Here is a 23720-nt window from a genome sequence, read left to right as displayed (position 1 = left end):
GGTGTTCAGCTTTACTAGCAGTGAGCTACTGCTTACAGTAGCAGCACAGCAGTTTACAGAGGTATTTGGAGATTCATAGCATGTTCCCATAGCTGCTTTAGTTAGGTTTGGATAAGGTTTTGTTTCTCTGTCACCTGACCTATCTTGAAAACTTGTGTTGCTGGCTTTGTCATTCTTCTGCAACTTTAGAAGGCAGGAGACATGTATACATGTTATTTAGTCATGCCATCTGATGCAAGTTTTTTTTTCCCCTTTCAAAAAGCATCACTTTTCACCAACTATCAGAACTCATCACACTCAGTATCAGCAAAATCAATATAGAAGGTTAACAGGTAAGACTTACTTAACACATAACTTACTGCAGCAGTGTTATGTACAGCTTGCTAAACATTTCTAGAATGTAAAAGACTTCCTATCCCTCTTCATTCAAAAGACAGGACATGGAACAGTAACAGAAATAATGAAGTGCTGTATAATCAGATTAAACAGTTCCCAAAAATGCAGCCATAGAGTTTTTCTGATAAATTTTGTCTCATTTTCTTGCAAGTTTGTAGTTACTTTTCTCTGAAGAGAATTGAATTGGAATTTTTTTTTTGAAATTCCAGAAGAGAGTCCAGATGAGTCACACCAATGATTATGAATTTCAATAATTTAATGCTAACCAAGAGTACAAAGTATGAAAGTCAGTGTCTTATTCAAATTGTTCTTAAAGAAGAAATCTAGAGAAAGTGTTTACACTGCAGCAGATATCAGTATTAGCACCTTGAAGAAGAGTCCTTGAAGTGTTAAGACAGCATGGCAACACTGGTATGATACTAAGTACAAACATAATCCATGTAACAGCATGTTTTCACATTTCTACATTTGAAAAAAGTTACTTTAAAATGACATTAAAAACAGAAGTTGTTCAGTGTATTCACAGCTTGAGTCAGGATGGAATGCAGTGCTGAAGTAGAAAAGAGTAGGAAGATGAATGATTCCAAGGCAATTATATTGCAAGTCCAAAGGCACTGACAATACAGTACATAGTCTTATTTTCCCATCTCACAGTGCAGTTTCCTACAAATACAAGAGACAGAAGTTTCAGTGATTAATATGAAAATGTGTACGTCCTTATATGCATGTTTGCAACTGTTTACATTAAGAGTTTTAAGAATGAAGCTTTTACAAGAGCTATAGTTCTGGAGTAATAGTATGCAGTTTGGTATTTTTTCCGTTTGGTCATGATGTTAACACTTCTAAATATGAAATGCTTAACTGCCTAGTCTCAAGGGGACTACATTAAATTGCAAGATGAAGAATCCAACAGTTGTGTCCCTTACCATCACTGGAGTTGTCCCAGAAGCAAGAGCTTGCTGTATGTAGTCCAGCACCATTCTTTTGCATAATCACACAGGTCACTATTTGAGTGGAGAAGCTTTTATTAATTGATCACTAATATAACAACATTTAGCTACAGTTATGCTTAGCATAAAACTTACATATACACACTATATAATATATAAAATTATAATATATATATTATAAAATATATGTTATGACATATATATATTATAGTTTTATAATTATAATATATATTTTTATAATGTATATTATATATTTTTATATATAGTGTGTGTGTATATATACACACACGATTACAAATAGTTTACAGACATGGTTATTAATGTCTTTAATGCTAAGATTTTTTTTCTAAATCCTCTTCACTGAACTTTACTATACCAGCTTTACCAGAAAACAGAAATTTGAGCTTACCAATATACTTGAAAGGTTTCCCCAGCTTTGTGAGTTGGCTCAGAGTTTGTTCCACCACGCTTGTTGTCCACTGGTTCACTCTGCTGTGCTGGTAGGCATTGCCACCAATTGCAGTTTCTATGGCCTATTGGCAACAAACAAACAAAATAAGCTGCATTGTTGTCAATCAACTAGGTACCCTTTAACCCGTTCAACATGGACCACTGAAGATCAGACACCATACCCGTAGAAAAAAATCCTAAATGTATTTGCCCATACTGATTAACAGACTTGTTTTCTATATATTAATTTCTATATATAATTCTATATTAATATAATCCTATATTAATTTCTATATATATTTCTATATATTATTTGTATATATTATAGAAAACTTGCATCTCAGAGTTCAAGCCAGGCATACAAAGATATACTGTATTCCACCCCTTCTTTGTTTTTTAATATTTTGATTCTCACTTTTTTGTAATTCCTATCCCAATGTCCTGAAGTCAGACTTACGAAAAGGGTCCTGCATTTAAGCAGTTCTGAAGAGACTGAAAAAATGCACGAACACTCATTCATGCATATTATTTTATGGAAACGAATTTACTTCAGATTTTTCAGCAGGAAAGAAACCTCAGGACCATTTTGGGGGAAAAAAAMCCCCACACCTGTGTAATTGCTGGTTACTAACAGAACAGAACAGCCTTCAGCCAAATGGTATATTTTACTTAAGAGGAAAGTCAAAATTACTTCAGATTCAGAAGAAGCAGGAATATTTGTTAAAACGTGTATTCAATTTACAGAAAGTCTGACCAAAACAGTTATTTTGCTACACACAATAACAAGAAAAAAATGTGCAAGTCCACTCTACAAGAGGAACTGCAGATACCAAAACCAAATCCTTCTGAAATATTGTAGACAAGTAATGTAGCAACAAGAACAGTTCAATCATTTCAAATAAACACGAAAAACTCATTTTTGAGGAAAAGCCTCTCAAAACTAGAGTAACATATACCTGCAGACAGCCTATAAAAACCCCATATGTTAATGAAACACAGTATCTGTATAGGATGTAACAAACAAGGTCCACCTAGTAATTCTAACGAGGATACACTTCAATTGAAGAGAAGCATATGTAATTATTTTAATTATCTTTTGGATTTGCAATGCATATCAGAACTAATGCTAGGTATCACACTTCCATTTAAAGAATGCACAATGGTTACATAGGAAATTATCTAACTCTGATAACAACCTGTACTAGAAATCTGTTACTTACTAGTTATCAGATTTTTCTAAATGTGTTTTTAGCACACAGCATACAATATATTATACTTTCACAACAAGAAAATGAAAATGTTTGATTACCTCTTTTATGATGTTACTAACTTCATCAACAACAAAGGAAGTCTACAAAAAAGTACAGTTTCAAATAATCAGTGAACATACTCTCCTTTTTACAGGGTTCAAGGTTTGTTAAGTAAATACATTTGAAGCTTAATTTACTCTCATTAGATTCCTGCAAGCCAGGAGACATCTAGTCTTCCTTTATTTACTTATATGTAACTTAAGTTCCCTGAACGCAGTCAAGTTAACAAAATTCTCAGCAAAGTAATGTAAAGTAATATATGAACTAACATTAGTTGGAGATCTGAGTCAAGACTTTAAAATTTTAACTTGAAAGTATTTTAAAAGCATACATATAGCACTTCTGTACATATGCATTCTCATTTTGCAATAAGCATTAACATCCACAATTCACAGAAAATGAGGTCACAGGGATAACCTCAGTATGCACACACAGTTTAATGACATCTTTAGGCCACTGATGCAGACAAAATATCAATTCACAAGGCAAAGAAAAGCTGTCATTACAATTTCAGCTGACGATATGAGAAGGACTGCCTCTTGGAAATTAAATCTAGTTTACTGGATTTTCTACAACTTGCTGCCTTTCAGGCTCTGAGGAGCAGTGATTAAAGATACAGCATTCAGATAGAGAAGGGAGACTTTTACTACATGCTCCAATGTTTTACTAGTCTGTTAAAAATACTACCTGCATTTTTGCACAGTTGGTATTTTTTTCTGTTTTACCTCCTCAGCTATTACTGTCTCCCATGTTAGTTAAAAACAACCCACCACCACCATCTGATGAATGACAGGAAGCCCAGCAGCCACCCAGCACTAGCAGCATCTCCAACAGTAATTCCAAACAACAGAAGGAGCAGTAATACTTTGGATACCTCACTACCTTCAGCAAGTCAAACACAGGCTTTCACATATGCAGACATTTTCACTATAGATTTGTCATAGCCTCAACTTACAAACCAGAAGAAAGGAATCAGAGAAAAGACAGACATGTAGCAGCAAAGTAATTAAATTCAGAAGACTGAATAAGGATTTCAAAATTAACTTAATCAAGCAAACATAGACTGAGTTTCACTTTGAGGTCTGTCAGCTTCTCTAACCTGCACTCATGAATAAAACCATAATTAGGGTGTGCATACAAACAATATACAGTAGTATCTCTTCTTAGAATTTCATTTAAGTTATATTTACACATTGTCAGCATTTCCACAATATATTCATAAAACCTTTGGTTAGAAGGTGAATAGTCTAGTCAAATGTCATGAGATGTTCAGAACAATGCAAGCAGTTGAGAGTGTTCTCTAAGATAAAAGAAACAAAATGTCAAGGAAGAAGGGGGTGCAATACCTTTTTTTTTATATATATATATAACTATTGAGAGTCACTAACTTGCTACCAGACTTTGACATTATTAAAAGCTTTTGTGTATTGTGGCAAACTCGCTTTTATTTTCACCTTCTTGACTTTGACTTAATTTTAAGCCTTATTTATCATTTGTTTTCACAGTAATAAACTTTATGGGTATTTAAATTTTAAGATGAACCCCTGTATTTAACCAAGCAAAAGCTATTATTATCAAAATATTCTTTTCCATAGAACATAAATTAAGAATATGCACACCAGACATGCTGGCAGACATGCAGAATGCTGCCAGGCATGATGATAATCTGTGTACAGTTTATGTTCCCAAAGTCTCAAACTTTGCTCAGAAGTGCCTTTGAGTTAGAACAAACAAGGTTCACAAACTGAACCAAATTAAATTCACCCCAAGTTCTCAAAGGTATTTAGTCACCTAATTTGTACTGAAACAAATGGGAGACAGGGTCCTACATATATCTGAGAACTGGTTCCAGGGTTTCTGCTACTTCTCAACCCACTCTCTTTATTAAGGTGAGACTGTATACAGGATTAGATACATCACAAAACAGAATATAAGTCCTGATATCTAGCTTGTGATTTGTGTGCTGTAACTGAGTCTCCAAATAATACAACACTGTTCCATCCTTCAATAAGAAAAGGCAGATATTTTCAGTATTGAAAATAAAGGGAAAATAATTCAAAATCTGTGCAATTCCTCTGATTCTTTGGACACAAGGATATTAGACTCAAGGTTTTCTCTACCTTATTTAAAAGGGGTATTCCTAGCCAATGAATACAAACTGCAAAGCAGTACTTTTTTTTAGTAATTTTGAAGACACTTCTAAAGATGACTATTAGAACGATGATCAAATTTAATCATCAGGTTTTCAAAAACCTGTAACTGTATAGGCCCAGCAATCAGAACAAAGCCTCGAGAACAGCATGAATCTGACACGCTTTCCTCTCCAACCCTGCTTTGCTATTGTCTAACCAAGTCACAATGCAACTGTTTAAAAACAGTACAGTAAATTGTCACAGTTTGGAAGAAATGTCACTCTGCAAAAGCAAAATCTATGAAAAAGGTAGTCATTTAGGATGTTAAAGAAAAAAATCCTTATCTTCATTAATGATTTATTATGGTATAGCTACCTCATTAAAGTGCTCGTTACATGCAGATAGATTATCTGCTTGAAACCTCCTTTCTGCACAAAGATCTTTTCCAGACTTCCCCTCCCTCACTAACCTAAACGAGGCTTTTCACCAGAGCACACTGTATTGGTGCTGAAATCACTCTCCAGGGGCGCCCCGAGCGTTTCCTCCCAGTGATTTGCAGCGACAACGGGGCAGAGGCAAGCCCGGCCCGGCCCGGCCCGGCCCAGCGACCCCCGCAGTGCAGCCGAGAGAGCTCGCCCACCGGCACGGCCGGTAACGGGACGCGGCGCCGCCGCACGGCGGCCACGGCGAGCTCCCCCGCGGGCCCGGGGCAGGCGGCAGCAACAAAGACCGGGCCTTCGCCCAGCCGTTGCCAGGACGCGCGGCACGGAGGCGCCGCCGCCAGCCCCCGGCGCCCTCCGCGGAGGGGGGGGGAGCGATCGTTGCGACCGGGGGGGGCTCCCAACGGCTGCAGGCTCGCGCACAGGAGACCGAGGGGCGGGGCGGGCACCGCCCGCGACCCCCGCCCGCCCGCAGCCTCACGGAGGAAGAAAGGAGGGGAGGCCCCAGACCTGCCTGCCTGCCCGCCCTCCCTCCCGCCGCGCCGCGCCGCGCCGCGCCCGGCCGCTACCTCCTCCCCCGACTGGAAGTCGTCCATCTCCCCGGTGGAACCCCGCGCACTGCAACCGACCCGCCGGCAACGCCTCGCAGTGCGCCGGCGCCCCTCCCTCCCCCCCTCGGTCGGGCTCCGAGGCRCTTGCGCAGTGCTGCCGGCAAGCTGCGGGTGCCTGACTGCCGCCGCTGCCCGGCGCACTGCGCCTGCGCGCCTCGCGCCGCTCTCAGCCTGGATCCCGCCCGGCCCGACGCGCACCCACCCGAACGGCCGGCAGCGCGCCTGCGCGCTCCCGCGGTGCCCTCCCACTGGCCGCTCACTCTACGCCTGCGCAGTGCCCGCGCCGCGTCTCGGGAGCTTAGCAACGGGGGGCGCCGTGGTTGCTGCGTAAGCGCTGGTGCGGGGCGCGCCCCGCCCCGCCAAGATGGCGCGGTTTCCATAGTAACAGCTCGGGGAGGCGGCGGCTCCCGCGGGTCGGCCGTAGAAAGAAAATGTGTTATCTTACAGTTTTGAGCTGAATTCATTGTTTTTAGCAGCCAGAATTAGAGACCGGACAGGGAGTTTTTACAGAATGTGCAAATGATACAGGTGACAACTGTTGAGAGACTGTACAAGTCCTGGCCGATAGCACTGAAGTTCAGAATGGCCTGGATGAATTGGAGAAATGTTTGGAAAGAAACAATGCAATTAGATAGGGACAAATGAAAAAGGACTGTATTTAGGAATAATCAGCTTTGTAGATACGGGATGGGGAACAGCTCATTAGGTAGCCTTTCCATAGAAAAGAATATAGAGGGTCATATTAGATGGGATTTACCTGAGTCAGTCATACAATACCGCTGTTAAAAAAGAAGCTGCCGCCATGGGCCAGGTAAATGGCTTGACTACGTATGTGTAAAATACTACTGCAGTTTTCCATGTCCATGGATGACAGGGAAAAATGGCATTAAAATGCAGCAGTGAAGTTTTTGGTTAAATATTAGGGAAGACCAAATAGTAAGGATAATCAAGGATGAAATAGATTTCTGGGGCAGGTAGTAAAGTCTTCATCAATGGCAATCTTTAAGAGCAGTTTAGACAATTACTTCTGCCCTAACTTTCATAGGTGTAATTCATGTTGTCTTGAGGTAAAGAGGTGGATGAGGTGATTTCCTGAAGTTCCTTCCTCAGTCTTGGTTTATGATTCTACGAATCTCTCACTCTTGGTAGCTACAATCCACAGTTTATTTCAGGTCTTTAATTCAGTTAAAGTTTTTGCCTGAAATGAAGGCCCAAGTCATCCAAATATTCTTTGCTGGGCCTAGCTTTGTGCCCACCAGCAGTTGTTTTCTTTTCAGCAATACTGTTGAAGAACATGATTAAACGTGACATGCACAGGTGGGAGTGTTTGAATCTGTGGAATTCATTGAGGTTATAAAATTGCAGGCTGATTAATTTTGCCATGTGAATAGAGTAGCAATACTTTATTTAATTTTAACTAAAAATATCACTTCTTAAAACATCCAAAACACTAAAAGGGGCTTCTGTATTTTACATATTGTTTATCTGGTAGAGACAGGAACAAGAAAGGAGATAGAGCTGCAAAACAGACTCTCTTCCAGACTTTGAAATAATTTGGATGAAATTTTGAACTTCATGACACTTAGTTCTGTAATAGGCTGAACTGGGACACCCAATCCGAATAATATCTTAACTTTTAATTTTTATCTTATTTCAAGTTTATTACTTGAGAAGTAGAATTGTTTTTCTACTTTTTGCAGATGTATAAAAAATTAAATTTTTTTGAACTGTCTGCTTTTCTCTGTTTGTGTATACTAATTGTTTTTTCATTCAGAACTGAATAGAAATCTATTTTGTTTCTGGGAAAGATCTATTTATGATACAAGTGGTGTTTTCTATGCAAGTCTGCAGACATTGAGGTTAGTAGTATATTCACATCTGTACTATCAGAAAAAGAAATGATGCAGAACTCAAAGCCACTTCTCTTCCTGTGTGTGACTTGAACGCTGAGCCTCTTTTGATATTGGTCGGCTTTTATGTTCCCTTGTGCAGCCTCTCTTTTTAATGTTAGAGGGGTGAATAACTTCCCTTTGATTGTTAGTGCTGTTGCTGGTAGCAAAGCCAGAGATTTTGCAAAAACTCTTGTAATACTAGAACTCTTCTTGGAGTGCAGCTACTACTAGTTGTTGTAGGAATGCCACTCTATATATGCTACAGTCTAATTTTGGTGCCCAAAGGAAGGAAGGGGGTGGAGAAAAGCCACCAGTTTTCTTTAAGGAAAGATAAATGAATAATAAGAGCGCTACTCATCTCTCAAGAGCAGTTTACTTCCACACATCTTTCTTTGATGACTGCTGAAAAGGTAGGAACATCTTTTTAATCAGTTCTGTGTGATATTGCGGAGGGGAATGTGTTGTTATTTACAGGCACTGTGTTATTTAGACTGCAAAGATTTCAAGGGAAGACCAGGAACTGGACCTTAAAAAAGTGTTTTTTTACTTTAAGTGTTCAGGTGGGAAGTTATTACAACCACAAGACATAACTTCAACAAAACATTACCAAATAATTTGCATGTGTGTATGCCTGGATGTGAAAATAAAGCTGCTGCAGTCAAGCAGTATAAAATAACACTTGTAATTTTTTTATTAACTAAGAATACATTTATTTGATTGGCATTTGTAGAATGGGAAATAACCATAAACTACAGTAGCATTTGTGTTCATTTTTACTCTAAACTATCCTAATGTTGGTGTATCACACCCCTTTTGGGGGGTTAATGGATGAAGTAATCCAATTATCTCAAGTCAATGAAGGCTCTGACTTTCAAAGATCAGTTTGTTATACTTATTTCATTGTCATGATTTTGGTGATGCCTGAGGATATGAAAGGAGCTAGTAAAACTTCAGTTTTTAGTTGTTGCTGAACCTTTGTGGGCTTGCATTAGTGACTACTAACAAAAGTTACCTGATCTGTAAAAAATATCTTGAGGTACAGAATGTCTTAGTTTAGAAGGGAGATCAATAATGTATTACATGCAAAAGCTTTTCTCAAAGTAGCTTGCCAAGTCAAGCATTCATAAGTTTAAAAACTTAAGAAAAGTAGATACCTTTTGCAAACTTAATCTTCAGTTACATAATTGTATACTATTTTAGCCTGATTTAAAAGAAAAAAAGCCATCTGAGATGGCATTGTCTGCATGCACACCTCCCCCTCCTGAAAAGCAACCACGCTGGTTGTCCAATCTCCTTTATATGGCTTTGAGACTTCACACAATGTGCTCAAAAAGTAAATGATCCATCTGCAAAGTACCTGACAGTTGATTATTTTAACTACATAGTTTAATGCTGGAACAAAATGCTTTATATGGACTTTGTGCTGAAAAGGGGGAAGTATTGATATTAACTAAAGGGATTGCCATTGCTTTTGGTTTCACRTAGTAGGTGCTTGGCTTTATGAGGTTAGCTGGCAGTGTAAAACAACTAGCTAGCTGGATTTGATGAGTAGACATGAAAGGAAGGTATCTGTGAAGGTCTTTAGGATTGTTTTTTCTTGCCAAAGAGGATCACTATTGAATACTCCCCTCCTTTATTTCTGCCAAAACCCAGCCTAACACAGACAGCTTCAGTGATAGAACAGCTCTTTTACAATGGTACTGAGATTTTCAGTCTAATTTGAACACTTCTGTGAAATGATTAAGAGCTCCAGCTACCTCATCATTAAGCTAGATTTTGAGTTACCCTTGAATGCTAAAGAGAACTTGACAGAGCACAGCAATTGTTCAAGCTTAAGTCTCCATAAAGATGACAAAATAACTGCAAGGGTGCCAGCTGCAAAATTTGTGGAGCTGCTGGCTATATGATGGATTTTTAGCTGTATTCTGTTCAGAGTGCGATGATCCTGCCCAGCAGTGAGAGAGTCACGGAGGCTTTCTGCGTAGTTCAGATCCTGTTGCACTTACGGCCCCTGGCACTTCATTCTGCAATAGATTTGTTTGGTGTCCTGACCTTCGTATCCTAGGTGATTAGCCAAAGTGATCCTAGCCTTTTTATCCTAGTCCCTTTTGACAGTCTACTGCTGGCATTAGATTCTATGCTTACATGATTTATCGCTATGAATAGAAGTATAGCAATAGAGCCACTGATCTGAATTACGGTGCTTGAAGTATTACCTATGGGCCAAGGTCAAATGCCATTTTCAAGAATTCTGCCTTCACTTGGGCCAAATCCAAATCTCATGTGGAATATGGCTGGAGAGAAGACAGTGAGTACAAGAAAAGGCTACAAGCTATTTCTTACCCCACACCATTTAGATTTTTACAAGCATGATTAGTTGAAAACATCACTTTATAAAATTTGTGCAAGACTCCAAGTAAGATTCTGTATGCGCTTAATATTTTTCATACACCCAGGTGTCACCTGAAATTTATTTCCCAAAATTGGCCTGAAATATGGAAATCTTTGTGCTATTCTGTGAAGAAGGGAGAAAGCCTTTTTATTTTTAAGAATTTTATCAAATAACAGCTATTTCTGTGCTTAACTGCAGGTGTTGTTTAACTGCAGGTGTTGCTTTTAGTAACTATTTTACAGTGGCATGTTCTTAATAGCTCTTTGAAACATTCAGCGTATACCTTCTTTAGGATGAATGACTGGAGCAGGGTTTTTTTTTTTGATCCACCTAATAACAACTGCCATGAATTCGCTAGCTTTTACTGATGCTTCCCAGCAGGACTTTCTGATGGCACTGTAACTGTGGTAGCTATTGGGAATCCTAGGAGTTTATGGAAAGCTGTACTTGTGAATGCTGTAATGGGTGTTTTGATATCCTGTACAGGGCAGAGGTCCCTCTGCTTGTACTGGGTGCTCTCTCAGATTGATTTAAATAGAATTGAAGGCTCTAAATATGTTAGTCACTTCTTGGAGTTAGTCTTAAGATAGAAGATTAAAGCAGGTGAGGGTTGTATGGGCCTTTGAAAATGTCATATATTGTGTTAATACATTGCTAGGGGATTTCAGCTGTGTAATTTCCTGTGAAATTGCAGTTGGCAAGGAAATAAAACATGATTATGCATATCTCTGTCTCATTTGTTTCCACAGGAAACCAATCTTTTTTTTTTTTTGTTAGCAATTCTTCTGCGAAATGCTTTGTCCTTTTAATGTCTGTTGAAGGGTTTCATGAAAAAATGTCGAAGAATTGCATGCATATTGTTTATAAATAAAAATTACCTCCTGCTTTTTTGTGTGAAATTAAGTAGCTTAATTATGTAGCTGTATGTAAAGTAATTCCTTCTACCTACAGAAATGTTATGATTGTATGTCTGAAGATTTTTTTTTTTAACTTAAGACTTTGATAGTATTTAAATATAATGATCCAGCAAAGCAGATACTTGATCGGATTCTCAGCTGAGATACATTAGTGAAGCATTACTAACTGCTTCAATAAAACTCTACCCATTTATCCTAATGGGAAGTTTGACTGTATGTATTTAGTTCATAGATTAAGTTTGCAATACATAACCTTTTCTCATATATGCATCTTTGATATTTGATGTACTGAAACTGGAACACTTCTATTTCTTATAATTCACACTAAACACTAGACAGCAGCATAAAAACTGAATATGGTGTGTAAGCTGACCATTTTCTTTCTCTACTTCTCTGCAAAGTGTATTAAAATTATCTTCCATTTTAGTGGGAATTTTACAAAAGTGAAGGTCACAGAATTTATCCAAAGGACAGCTGTGGTTCTCATATGTTTGTACAGTAAAATCATCAGTTCGGGGCAAAAATTGTTAGTGCACTGAGCTAGAAATAAAATGTATCCTCTCAACTCTTTTCTGTTTGTGTGTATTAACAAAGATAATCTCATTGCTTTGTGATAAACTGTTTATCTAGACTTAACAGAAATTAGGTAATTGATAGAAGTGAATCTTAAAGGGTTTCTTTCCATCTTCCGTCTTAGACTTGTGGTATTTTGTCTTTCTGTAAGATACGATTAGAAAGGGGCATTTTTGTCCTAACCATTATGACTTCTCCAGTCCTGGGGCAGCAAGGCTAGTGTTTGAACTTAACTAAAGCTTCTTTACTAGTTGTTTTTTGTTTTAAAAAAAAGGTGAAGATACATGGCTAACTATTAATGGACATTGTGGTGAGACTGTCTGAAGAAAGGGACTGTCTTAAAACCTCTGCTGTATCTGAATTAAGGCATAAAGATCTGTATGAGTATAGCAAAAAGTGTTTTTCAGAAAGCATTGCTCAAATACTAATTGAAAAGCCTTGGGGAAGTGAGGAGAAGGGATGATAACATATATTCTTTTTTTTTTTCTTTCTAGATCTTGAAATTCCAAGTCTGCAAGACCAAGTAAAAGAAGCCATTCCCCCTACTCCTTTAGGCCATTTCCTGGTGTATTCTCCCTCAATCAGGTGCCAGTTACAGCCCTATCTGGGATTGCAAGCTCTCATCTCTTTCAGAACTGCTCTCAGCAGAAGCAAAGAACAGGAAGTTCTTTTATATGAAAAAGACAAGGCTGCTGTGACCTTGCTAACTGTTTGTATTCCCTGGGTTGCAGAGGTGCTTAATTGGTGACCTGTGGGAAGAGAGACACCTTTATTTTTCTCTTCATGGGTATGACGCAGTGAAACCTATCACCAATGAAGTAAGGGCACAGGCACTTAAGAAACACTCAGATCTCTTGAAAGCGACATTATACTCTGTGAAATAGTATTCATCATTTTGGATGTAGTTGAACGGTAATTCAGGAGTCTCCAAAATAAGTGAAGTTTGGGAAAAATGGCCTGTGAATTGAATCTAAACTTCCTTAAGGAATTGGAGCGAGAGGCTGTTCTGGAGGTCCTGCACCGTGACCAGATGGTGAGAAAAACAGAGGAGGAAAGAGTAAGGTACCTGCCATTCCCATATTTCTCTACTTTTATTCTTTTTTTCTCTAGGAGTACTCTTCTTTCTCTTTCCTCTCTTTCCGAATATGTTCCTTTTTTTGTATGTTGTTAGCTAATGCCTGTTTTATTTTTTGGGAAAACTAAGGGTTATCCAGAGCCTCTTGGATTTACCATACTATTAACTTCTCTACATTAGTTGTAGAGCTGATACAAATCAGCTGAGCAAATACTGTTCAGTGAATAATATACTTGATGAGTTTTACTTCTGGCATTCATAGAAAATTCAGTTTCTGCCTGTATTTCTTTCTCAGTGAAGGTTTTATGACATTCTCACTGTGTCCCTACATACACCTATATTGTCCTGATAATACAGAACACGTTCAGATCTTTCACTGGTTTATTTAACTTACTTGTTATCAAGGCTGAAGTTAAGACTCTTTGGGTACCTCATCATCATGCTGAATCCATCGCTGTCCTTTCTCATGTACAGTAGATACCAAGTGCACTGCACTTTCTTGGAGGTTGTTAGTGTCAATAGGTGTCATTGGTTAGGAAAAGGATTTTATTTAATTATATCACACTATACAAGTATCTCAGTTGTGAAGGATAAGGGATGATCTTTTTGCATTTTATTTGCTTTATATCAGGGCTTGAGTAAGGACTTCCTGGCAGCTTGTACCCTACTTTGTCAAGTTGCATCCCTATGTAAAACAGGATATTTGTATTGCTAAGTAAGAAATTTTTAGTCTCTTACTTAAACGTAGAAACTTAAACTTTATTTACTGCACACATTTGTGTAATTGGACTACTTAAATGATTGGGAAAAGTAAGTAAAGGGTTATAAAGAAAGTTTCAATCAGTTAGAATTGCCAACAGTTTATGATGTACTGATGATTAAAAACCATAACTCTTGATTCTTGGCACTTTTAACGGAAGCAAAGTTAACAAAAGGGAGAGGTTTAGATATTTTGGTCTGATGTGTGTTTTTTTTTTAACTTTCACTTTATGCGTTTGTTATGATTATTTTTAACTGATAGAAAATTTGCTTTGTTGATGAATATGATAATAAATATCTTCATCAAATGAAAGGGAGCACAATTAAGTCTCAGTCTTTGTGAATACATGATCACGCTTGCATGCAAAATTTCAGTGCCCTGTCCTGGGTGTGCATCACTGACATGAACAGAACCCATTTATACTAGACTGTTGCTCTGTCTGCGTGCACTGTTGTGGTTGCACATACAAACGCGGTGCAAAAAATGCTGTGTGCAGATGCCTCCGGCAGTGCACAAATTAAGGTCAAACTGGAAGGTGTATTTCCCACTAATAGTGATATTGCACAACCAGGGTATTAGCTTGTGACTTACATGAGGTTTTTTGTTTGTTTGTTTTCTGACCTGGGATTAGGAAACTGAAGATGCAGCTGCAGCAGCTTCGGTGGAAAGGGGCAAGAAACATGAGCCATGAATACCAGGAAAGATCTTGTGCTCGCTGTCACAAGTCCCTTGGGTTATTGATGAATAGAGGTGCCGTATGCAACGGGTGCAGTCATCGAGTGTGCTCTGAATGCCGTGTCTGCCTGAATCCCTACCTGTGGAAGTGCACTGTTTGTTATGCTCATGGGTAAGAAGTTTTTCTGGTTTGGATAAATGCTGTCTGGTTTTGTGTGTATCTGTTGTTTAAACGATTAATGAAACAAAGCCCCTGGCAGAATAAAAATGTTGGATGAAGTCCTGGCACCAGTGAAATTAATGGGAATTTTGCCTTACATGCCTTACAGGAAGTCATGTACTCAGGATTTCACTTCCTGTGTTTAGCAAAATGGCTCCTCAGGTTAGGCCCGAGGCAGGTGGTCCGTCTTGTAAAGGTGATAACTGAAAAGCATAGGAAACGATGTTAATATTTTACCTGTAGATGGCACTCTTTCCTCTGAGTCAGTACTGAACCAATGCATAACAGGTTGCTGAAGGTGCTGTGTTTTAACATAGTGTACCCAATTTCTTGACAATTTCCTAGTCAGTTTTTTTTGTTTTGTTTTGTTTTTTGGGGTTTTTTTTGGCACTTACTATGGGAGTAAGGAACTTGGATTAATGAATAATATGAAGTCATGGTTCATATATATATTTAAAAACACAAAACATTAACTACATTATAGGGAAATATTCAAATGTGATCAGAGATCCAAGTTTGTTTACTTTGGATTTGTTTTTTCTTTTACTATGTCACCTTGCTTTTGTTTTCCTGAAAACCAGAAACTTTCATTTACTGTGTTGGTACAATTTATCGTATCAAATACTCCATCATAGTCCCTCCTAGTCATCAAAATCTTTCTAAACCAAACAGTTTAGATATATTTCCACCTTTGACAAAAAATACTTTAATATTTTGTAGGCAAAAACATATAGTTTTGAAAATGAATCAGCAGCTCTGCTGGTTTACAGGGATTTATATCCCTATAAAAAGGGTGAGTGTTTGGATGAAATTTTACTTTATGTCAACACAAAACTGATGTACCACTTCATTCCCTCTTACAATGCCAACATGGGGTTTGAATAATGCCTGAGGAATATCAGGCAAAGTATTGGTCTTAAGCTGCATGAATATCTACCACTAGTTTAAAGTCATTTTCTATAGTTTGGAAGAGACTAAACTATCAATAAATAGATGCTTTCAGTATTCTCAGTTTATTTTGCAATTTGTACATAAAAATAGGCAAATTAGCTCTGTCTATATTTGAGATAAAGCAGTTGCTGATTTTTTATGTATATATTTCACAATCTGTGCTTCACACTATAAGCACTAAAAAGGAAGGTAAAAATGTCAACTTTCCAGATCCTGCCCTCAATCCCTCCCTCCACCTGTTCTTCTTTTACAGGGTTTTCCAAATACTTGGTGGCCACAGGGGACCTCTCCTATAGAGAGTAGCTAGTTATTGAACTGCCTTGTTGTATAGTGTTGTGTGCCCTTAGCTATTACGTAACCTTGTTCAGGCTGGTGAAAACAGGAGAGTGTTATTGACATAGAATAAAAGACATTCTGACTTTTTCACAAGGAAATTACATTTTCTATCTTGCTGATATAGAGGAGTCCTTCACCTGTCAATGAAATTCTCTTTATAGCAAAGAGACAGTACAGGATTCACATTTGATCTTGTTTAGTTCTGATGCAAAGTCCATTAAAATTGGTCAGACTTCTTCTGTTGACTTCAGTGAACTTTACATCAAGGCTGCAAGTCTTAAAGAGGTTAGTGAACCCAGCAGTATGGTAAATCCTACTCAGTGCCTTGTTTCTATCCTGGTAAGGGAAGAACATGGTGACTGCAAATTGTAAGAGCTGATTTTCAGAAGTCCTGAGCAACCATGGTTTTAAGTCTTGGTTACCCCTAGAGAATTTTTTCCTGAACAAAACATTATTATCAGCAACACTACTGATATTCTCTCCTAATGTTGCAATCCTAGATTATTTTTAGGGCCCAACTTTGTTTATCCCCCTTTTGACACTGAGTGACAAAAGGCATTGCAGAGGTTTCTTAAGTTTCAAAAATTATGTACTTCACCTAGTTGGCTGAAAGCAGCACACCAAATTCTGTTTGCTTATGTCATTTGACACTGAAAAGTGTGTGTATGCAAATAGAAGTCATCTTTTAACTTTGTATGTGTCTTTCCTCTGTATATTCAGAAAATCAAGCATCTGAAAATATTAGTATTATAGCCTTGGATAGATTCTTCTAAGAGGACTGTAGAGATGTAGAGTAATATTGTCAGCCAGCTTCTTTTCTTACAAATTGATTTACTTCTATTTTGCAGTAGAAATTACTTAGTCGGAATTTGGCTTAGTTTAATAAAGATATGTGCCTATCTGCAACGTTTTGATCAATATTGATGTCAGAAGGTCAAACAAGACTGATTAGGCTGTTTCGATTTCTACTCATGTTATCAACTCAACTAAAATTGATTGAACAGAATACTAGGTATTTAACTATTCTGTTTAAACCTTCCCTTAGTGGGATCCTGCGCCTGCCCTGTGCTGAGGGCGCTGGTAAGTCTGTGCCCATTGGATGGTGCGGGTGCTGCCTAGGCGATGGGGTGGCATGGGCAGGCAGCAGGCTGTGGCCGGGGCCCTGGGCTGTGGCCTTGGTTGGTGGCTTCATGGTGGTGGGTGACCGTGAGAAGAGGTGCGCAGGGGCCGCTGGGGTGAGTTCCCCCTGTCCCAGTGCAGCACTGAAGCCTCCAGATGAGTTTCCCCCAGTCTCCAGGCCAGGAGTGCGGGAGCGCAGCTACGTACAGAGTGGGGTCCTGCAGGGACTGCCAGGGTAGACTGCATACTGGCAGCATCCTAATAGCTTAAGCTTAAGGGTAACTGCTGGATGGGGAGCACCACCATGCTTGTGCAGTTGGATACGTCATTGGAAAGCCAGCTATCCCTGCCTGGTATTCCACGGAAGTGTTTAAATATGTTCGTTTTCTTTACAAAATAAGAAATTATAACAAACCTTGTAGACTCACAGTGTTTATATCTTTCACCTGGAAGAGGCATCTGTTACGTGAATGGAGTTGATATATCATTGTTTCCTAAAGGAATCCTATCTTCTAGGAGTCTAGAAAGACATTTGCTTTTAACAAAGTTAGTCTGTTTTACCTGAAAAAGATAATTCTTTATCAGTTTAATTGCCATACTTCTGGTGGTAGCTTAGCTTAATATACTCTTTAGTTTAAAAAAATCAAAGTATTTTCAGATCTGTTTTCATCCTGTGAACAGCCTGGTTGTCATGTGAGCAAGTGCAGAACTGGAGATTAAACTCTGGGAAGATAACCATGGGTGGTGTGGGGAACATAAAGGGAAGGTTGGAGATAAGAATTGTGACACCGCCAATACAGAGCTCTTAAAGCTCTAAAGCAGACAGAGATTTCAGACATCTATTAATTAAGGAAGTTATGAATAGATCACTTCTGAATATAAACAAGGTATCCTGTCCCAGAGTTATTCCCACTGAATTTTCAAGCCCATCTGTGTAAAGTTGTGCACCAAAAGCTGTGGTTGGACATGTAAATATGTAGTACAATCTACACTTGTGAATGTTTTGAATATTCTGCACTGGTGACTACAAAGATGTATTTTAGATGCCTAAAATTGCCTTAAAATCAAGCCACAAAAAGACCAGACAACATCCTACCTGTAGTTTGTGTATTCTAAAATAGAGTAAGGTGAGGTGTGGAGCAGCAGCCCCAGGGATTTGTTGCCTGACCTTCATGGATATCAAGATAGCTCTTGCTGCACTTAGGGATTTTTGCTTTCTTAAGGATGCAAGCCCTATACACATTTACTGTGCTTATGTATGCATGTATGTTGGTTGTCAATTCCAAGCAAATTTGACTGAGAGAATGTAATAAAGATACTAGTTTCCTAGAAGGGAAATAAACTAGAAATGAAAGAGTTAGTGCCTGCAGTGAGGAAATTTTTGCAGCAGAACTTCATCCAGTAATAAACATCAGAAAATCCACATGGAGTTGAGACATTATATGTGCCCTAAATTTAGGAAGACATTTAGATGAGAATTTGTACCTTAAGACTCCAGAGAATCTACTCCTCAGTTAAAGGATTTTCCGTGTATTTAATAATGGATAAGTTCACATTGCAGCTTTCGTCTAAATCAGTTGGAAATAATAAACTGGAAGAGACAGATCCACTGAAAATCAGGCTTTGCTAGTTCTGCTCTTCACAGAGTTGCCTTTCTGATACTGTGATCCTGGTGCCTGTGTATGACACTGACATCCTTGATGCTGGTCTCCAGAAAAGAGAGAAAAAGGCCACTGGCATATCAATGAAGAAAGACTATTTTCTTTCCTGCTTTGGGGTTATAGAGCTCAGCATGCGCTTCCCGGCAGCCACCCGAAGTTCTGCCTGGGAGCGTATCTTCCATCACAGGCTTTCCCTCTCCTCAGTCTTGGCCACAGCTGTAAGTGATGGTGCAACCACAAGTGTCTGGTGTCGTCCTGCAGGTCAGTTGTGTAGACTGGTATGGACCCAGGTCTTCTGACTTCAGAGCAATGCCTAGAGCAGTATGTGTTGCTTTGCACAGAAAGTTCTCCATGGCCAACCGGAAAAAAAGGAGGGGGGCAGCCCCTAGTTCACAAGCCCAGCACAGAGTCAATCAGTGGTGTGAGCAGCCAGGAGTTCTTAGTTCTGTGGTAGGATTAAGGAGGATTATTTGATTGGTAAATAGTTATCAAACAGTTATAAAAATGCACTTTGGAAAATGTTGATTCAAATGTCTGTTGCTTGTTTTTCAGAGATGTAAAAATAAAGGCTGGTGAATGGTTCTTTGAGGAACGAGCAAAGAAATATCCCAATGAAGGTAATCACTGAAACACACCCTAAATTGATGTGGAGTGTATAGTCCTCATCTAAGTGAAACACAGAATGTAGTCTGCCACTGTATGTAGTGTTTCACCCATTTGGTGGGAGATTTGCCTGAAATAAAGACTGTATCTTGCGGTGTGTCTGTCTATGCATTAACTAAAGGATGAACACACACTGGCAGAATATATTTAAAAGTACAGTCTATTTTGTATGAGTAATCAGTAATTAATGAGCTCACTACGGTTACTAAGACATACAGTGACATGTGAAAAAACTATAGAAGTGCTAGAATATATGGGCAGGAAGGAAAAACCTTGCATCCATTGTTTGTCAGAGTTAAAACATCCATTTTTTTCACTGAGAAAATATCAAAGCTTAAAGAAATGCTGGAGTGGAATAAACAATAAAAGGTGTGGATGTAAATCAACAGAGAGCTAAACACCTACTGTTTTTTTACTCTCAGCCAACTGTGCCATTAGCTTGTGTTCAGACTTTTCAGTGCAATTAAAAATACAAAGCACTGAAAGATGTGGCGGACACAGCTGGATTGCTCTGTGGGGAATGTGTTTCACCAACCAAGAGGTTGTTAGTTGGGGTTTTGCACTTGCAATGACTAATGAGGTGGAGAGGGTTTGCCTCATCTTTCCCTTGAAGCTTCACTTCAGACAAGCAACGATTTCACTTTGTGCAAGGCTGTATCTAGATGTTCCAGTTTCACTTCCAATATCTTAAGTACCTCTTGGGAATCCTGAATAGGAAGAAGTTTGTAAATGGGAAAATGTAATCAGGCAAATTTTGAGTAGTAGGCACTCAGAGAAGCCAGCAGTTAGCAAATTAAGGAATTGAGCTGTGATAGTTTCTTCTGAAACACTTAACTTAGAATTTGAAAGATTTCATTGAATTCCATTCTAGCCCATACCATTTCCAATTTAAAATATTAGTTGACTGATTTTTTTAAAGCACAGGAATATTTCATAACTGTTGTTAGTAATTTTACTTCATATAATCTTTCACAGTTTGGTAAGTCTAAAGCTATTTATTTTAACAATCATCTCTCACAGTTACTGTAGAAGAATATGTTGTTCCCCAGACACTGAATGTGATACTGTAAGGTACTGAATGTCCTTCTTTCCAGTAAAATGAATGAGTTCTCACCTTGCATTATCAAAACTTTGTGGGAGCTCGAAGCATTTTGCTTAGTTATTCTAATAGCAGTGTTGTTGAAGTCACAAAGGTCTAAGGGTATATGCAAGGTAGGTTTGTAGGGAGAAATAGGTTTTGTTTTGTTTCCTTGTTAGAACAACTGATAAAATTAAAGGGGGGGGGAAAATGACAAACCTCCAGACACGGGCTTTGCTATGTATCCTTCAAGCTTGGAGAGACAGTGCCCTCTTTTGGTTTAAAAATGTAATACAAATGAAGTATTTACTGTAAAATAAGTTTAACTGAATAAAATGCACATTACAATGAAGTTTTCTCATGTTGAAGACTAAAAAACATGTTACATCAGTATGCTTTTTATTAATTTTGTGTAGCTTCTACTTACAGATTAAAAAGACTGTTTTCATAAAAGTGTTAGATTGCCTTTACTAATAAATTAAAAATCTAAAAAGTCATTAAAAGCCACAATAAATCAAAATACCAAACATTATTAATAAATAAGGGAGCATTAAATCCAGAGTTCTTATTAAAATTTGTAATATTGATAAGTTTATTGTTTCTACCATCACCAAGCTCTCCTGCTTACATTTAAGTAATATGTTATAATTAATGATGTCTTTAACAAAACATGGATCACATGTTGCTTTCTGTATAGCTATGGTTAAGAATGATTAGTGATTAAATCCATTCTGGCTCTTTTCAGTTGACCGTGTGTTATATACACTTAGCCCTTCTTTCTGTTTGTGATCACTCAGGAGCAAACTACATTTTTATGAGCCTTCATTGTTCGTGCCTGATGGAGCGCTTGCTCCTCGCTGTTCTTCACATCATGTGGCTGCTCACCTGAGGAGCGTGACACAGTTGCTATTTCTCCATAGGGATGGCCTTAGCAAAGGATTTTTACCTTGTCTGTGAGCTAGTCATGCATTTTCATAATTACTCAAGCCTGTAGTATAAAAAGTAAAGAGTTTTTCGGAAGGTTCAAGAAATGTACCATGTGCCTGCTCTTGTACACATTTCCAATCTTTTCAGTGTTTTCATTTTATGGATTAAATGTGCTTCCGTGCAGTTGGCCTTTTGCACTAACTAGTTGCCTTCTAGATCTCAGGAGGTTGAGGGCACTTTGCAACCTGTAGCAGTGGGCCCATGAGCACCCATACAAAGTGCTTTCAGCGTTTGTGAAGAGCTAGTCTGAACATCTTTTGCCTGAAAGAGAGGAGGTGAAATTGTGATAGTGTGTTTGTTACAGGTGGGACTTGCATGCTGGCTGGCGTTTAGGCTCATCTGTCAGATGAGGACAGGTTTCACTCCTGGTTTGCTCATGCCTGAGCTTCTGTAAATACAAGCCAGTACCTGAAAGTGCACTGATTTTGAAAAGTATAATAAAGGCATTAATAACTGCTGTTGTTGCTAAGTGACCTTTGGGTTTTTTCTCCTTCACAGGCAGACATGAAACGGTTGGTGCAAAGCTCTTGAAATCTTATCAGAAACTGAGGTAAGGCTAATAAAAGGACAAATCGTCCTAGGACACCAAGACTTTGTACAGTTAATATATTGTATATTATAAACCAGCCAGCCAACAGTGTATATTTTTTGATTATGAAGAGCAAATTTAAATACATTTGGAGTACAAATGGTAATAGCATAGAAGAATTGCCACTTTTATGTCTAGACAACCTATAGAAAGGGTCTCAAGTACAATAGAGAGTACTATTTTTATCTTAATATTTTTCTATTTACTTGAAGTGAAGGAACCTGTACAGTTTTTTTTAACATCTGTTTATATATTTCTGTATATCTGTTTTCACCACTGTCTTTCAAATTTGCACGCTAGTTGTACATGATCAGAAGTGAAAATTATTTACTTGGTTAGAAAGCAATAACATCAACATTTTCTAAATGGGAGATTTTGCTGATTTGATGGCTTTAGAATAAGTATTAGTGAAGGAACTCTGTATTCAGAAAGATGCATCTCTTTACCAAAACTTAAAGAAAGTGAAAAATCCAGTTTGCACTGAATAAATGCCTTAGTGATTTGAAGCTTAAACATGATAATGCTTAAGTTAATACCAGTCATATGTAATGAAATAATAGTTTGCTTAAACAATGTTGTGTAAAAGAAACCCTCTTCCTTTAAAGAAAAAAGTAAAATAAGATACAATAAATGGCCTCAATTTTATGAAAATTATCTGGCAAAATGTAGCTGCATAAGGTGGAAACTTGTAGATAGCTAGATCCTAACCAGAACCTAGATGTGGTAAAAGGAGAAGAGAATCCAAAGGGAAGTTCACTGGCTGCCTTTAGGGGCTGTGATTGTGTTGCGATAACAGACTTGAGTGAGATTTTTTTCACAAATCTGGTCTATTTATGACAGACAAAAGGGAGGGTTGGAAGGCTGTAAAGCAGAAGGCTCTAACAGCTCTGGGCCCTGGGCAGGGAAGAATCCTTCCAGTAGTGGAAATAAAGACGTCTGCTTTCTGAAAGCACCTCTGAAACAGAGATGGGGCGTGTTAGACGGGAATTGTGCTTCAGGATTTGGAGCTCAGATTGTAATACTGCCAACCATAAAGAAGTCTAGGAAGCCTGTCCTGTATTAGGTCTTCCTGATTGTTTTAAATTAATAATTCTGCTTAGAGCAGCCCGAGATCAAAAAGATAAAAAGGTAGTCTTCATTCTTAGAAACACAGGCAATAAGTCTTTGCTGCAGCTCTTTAAGATGCAAGATCTTAATCCCATATCTTTAGGCTGCAGGGAAGACAGACAAATAATATAGATACTGTGCATGTATGTGGTTTATCTGTCTATCTGTTAGCATAATATATTAATTGTTGCCCTGTTTATTTTCTCTTAAATATCTAGTAACATTTCTGTTGTTCCTCCAACTCCACCTCCTTTCACTGAATCCACAGCAGGAAGCAACGTGACGGTAAATGTACATATGTGCAATATATATGTCTGCATGCCCTGTCTTAGGGTGTCATTTCTATGAAAAGGCCAGTCACAGAAATACAGTAAATAGCAACAGCTACCATAACATCATTTTGCAATATAAATGCTGTCTTTTGTCACTTTATTTT

General features: G+C 38.3%; 2 protein-coding genes across 3 annotated transcripts in view; one reads left to right on the top strand and one right to left on the bottom strand.

The window, feature by feature from the left end:
- Positions 1-634: 634 nt before the first annotated feature.
- Positions 635-6392, bottom strand: DYNLT1 (dynein light chain Tctex-type 1). 2 transcript variants are annotated; one of them, XM_026077095.1, is made up of 5 exons: positions 6248-6390; positions 3106-3147; positions 1756-1879; positions 1323-1400; positions 635-1059 (listed from the first exon to the last, which is right to left on the bottom strand). In XM_026077095.1, exons 1-5 carry the CDS (start codon positions 6272-6274, stop codon positions 989-991), a joined length of 342 nt encoding a protein of 113 aa, XP_025932880.1. In that variant the 5' UTR covers positions 6275-6390; the 3' UTR covers positions 635-988. The 2 variants fall into 2 exon arrangements, with proteins under 2 accessions (XP_025932880.1, XP_025932881.1); XM_026077096.1 differs by lacking the exon at positions 3106-3147 and having other exon boundaries at positions 6248-6392.
- Positions 6393-8313: 1921 nt separating this feature from the next.
- SYTL3 (synaptotagmin like 3) overlaps positions 8314-23720 on the top strand; it is a 36130-nt gene continuing 20723 nt past the window's right edge. The window contains exons 1-6 of the mRNA XM_026077094.1: positions 8314-8591; positions 12558-13125; positions 14530-14745; positions 19413-19477; positions 22087-22138; positions 23503-23569. Coding sequence (XP_025932879.1) covers positions 13016-13125; positions 14530-14745; positions 19413-19477; positions 22087-22138; positions 23503-23569 — 510 coding nt within the window. The 5' untranslated portion in view covers positions 8314-8591; positions 12558-13015. The remainder of the gene's footprint in view (positions 8592-12557; positions 13126-14529; positions 14746-19412; positions 19478-22086; positions 22139-23502; positions 23570-23720) is intronic.

Source organism: Apteryx rowi, unplaced genomic scaffold, assembly GCF_003343035.1.
Source record: "Apteryx rowi isolate R43461 unplaced genomic scaffold, aptRow1 scaffold_448, whole genome shotgun sequence".
In the NCBI taxonomy this organism is placed as follows: Eukaryota; Metazoa; Chordata; class Aves; order Apterygiformes; family Apterygidae; genus Apteryx; species Apteryx rowi.
This window is presented reverse-complemented; position numbering and strand designations above follow the sequence as displayed.

What these genes read in the sequence shown, in the direction of transcription:
- DYNLT1 (XM_026077095.1), bottom strand. Translation starts at nt 6,274, where the DNA reads ATGGACGACTTCCAGTCGGGGGAGGAG. An exon ending in TTAGTAACATCATAAAAGAG is followed by an intron (nt 1,880 to 3,105) that starts GTAATCAAACAT and finishes TGTTGCCAATAG; the next exon opens with GCCATAGAAACTGCAATTGG. An exon ending in GAAACCTTTCAAGTATATTG is followed by an intron (nt 1,401 to 1,755) that starts GTAAGCTCAAAT and finishes CCACTCAAATAG; the next exon opens with TGACCTGTGTGATTATGCAA.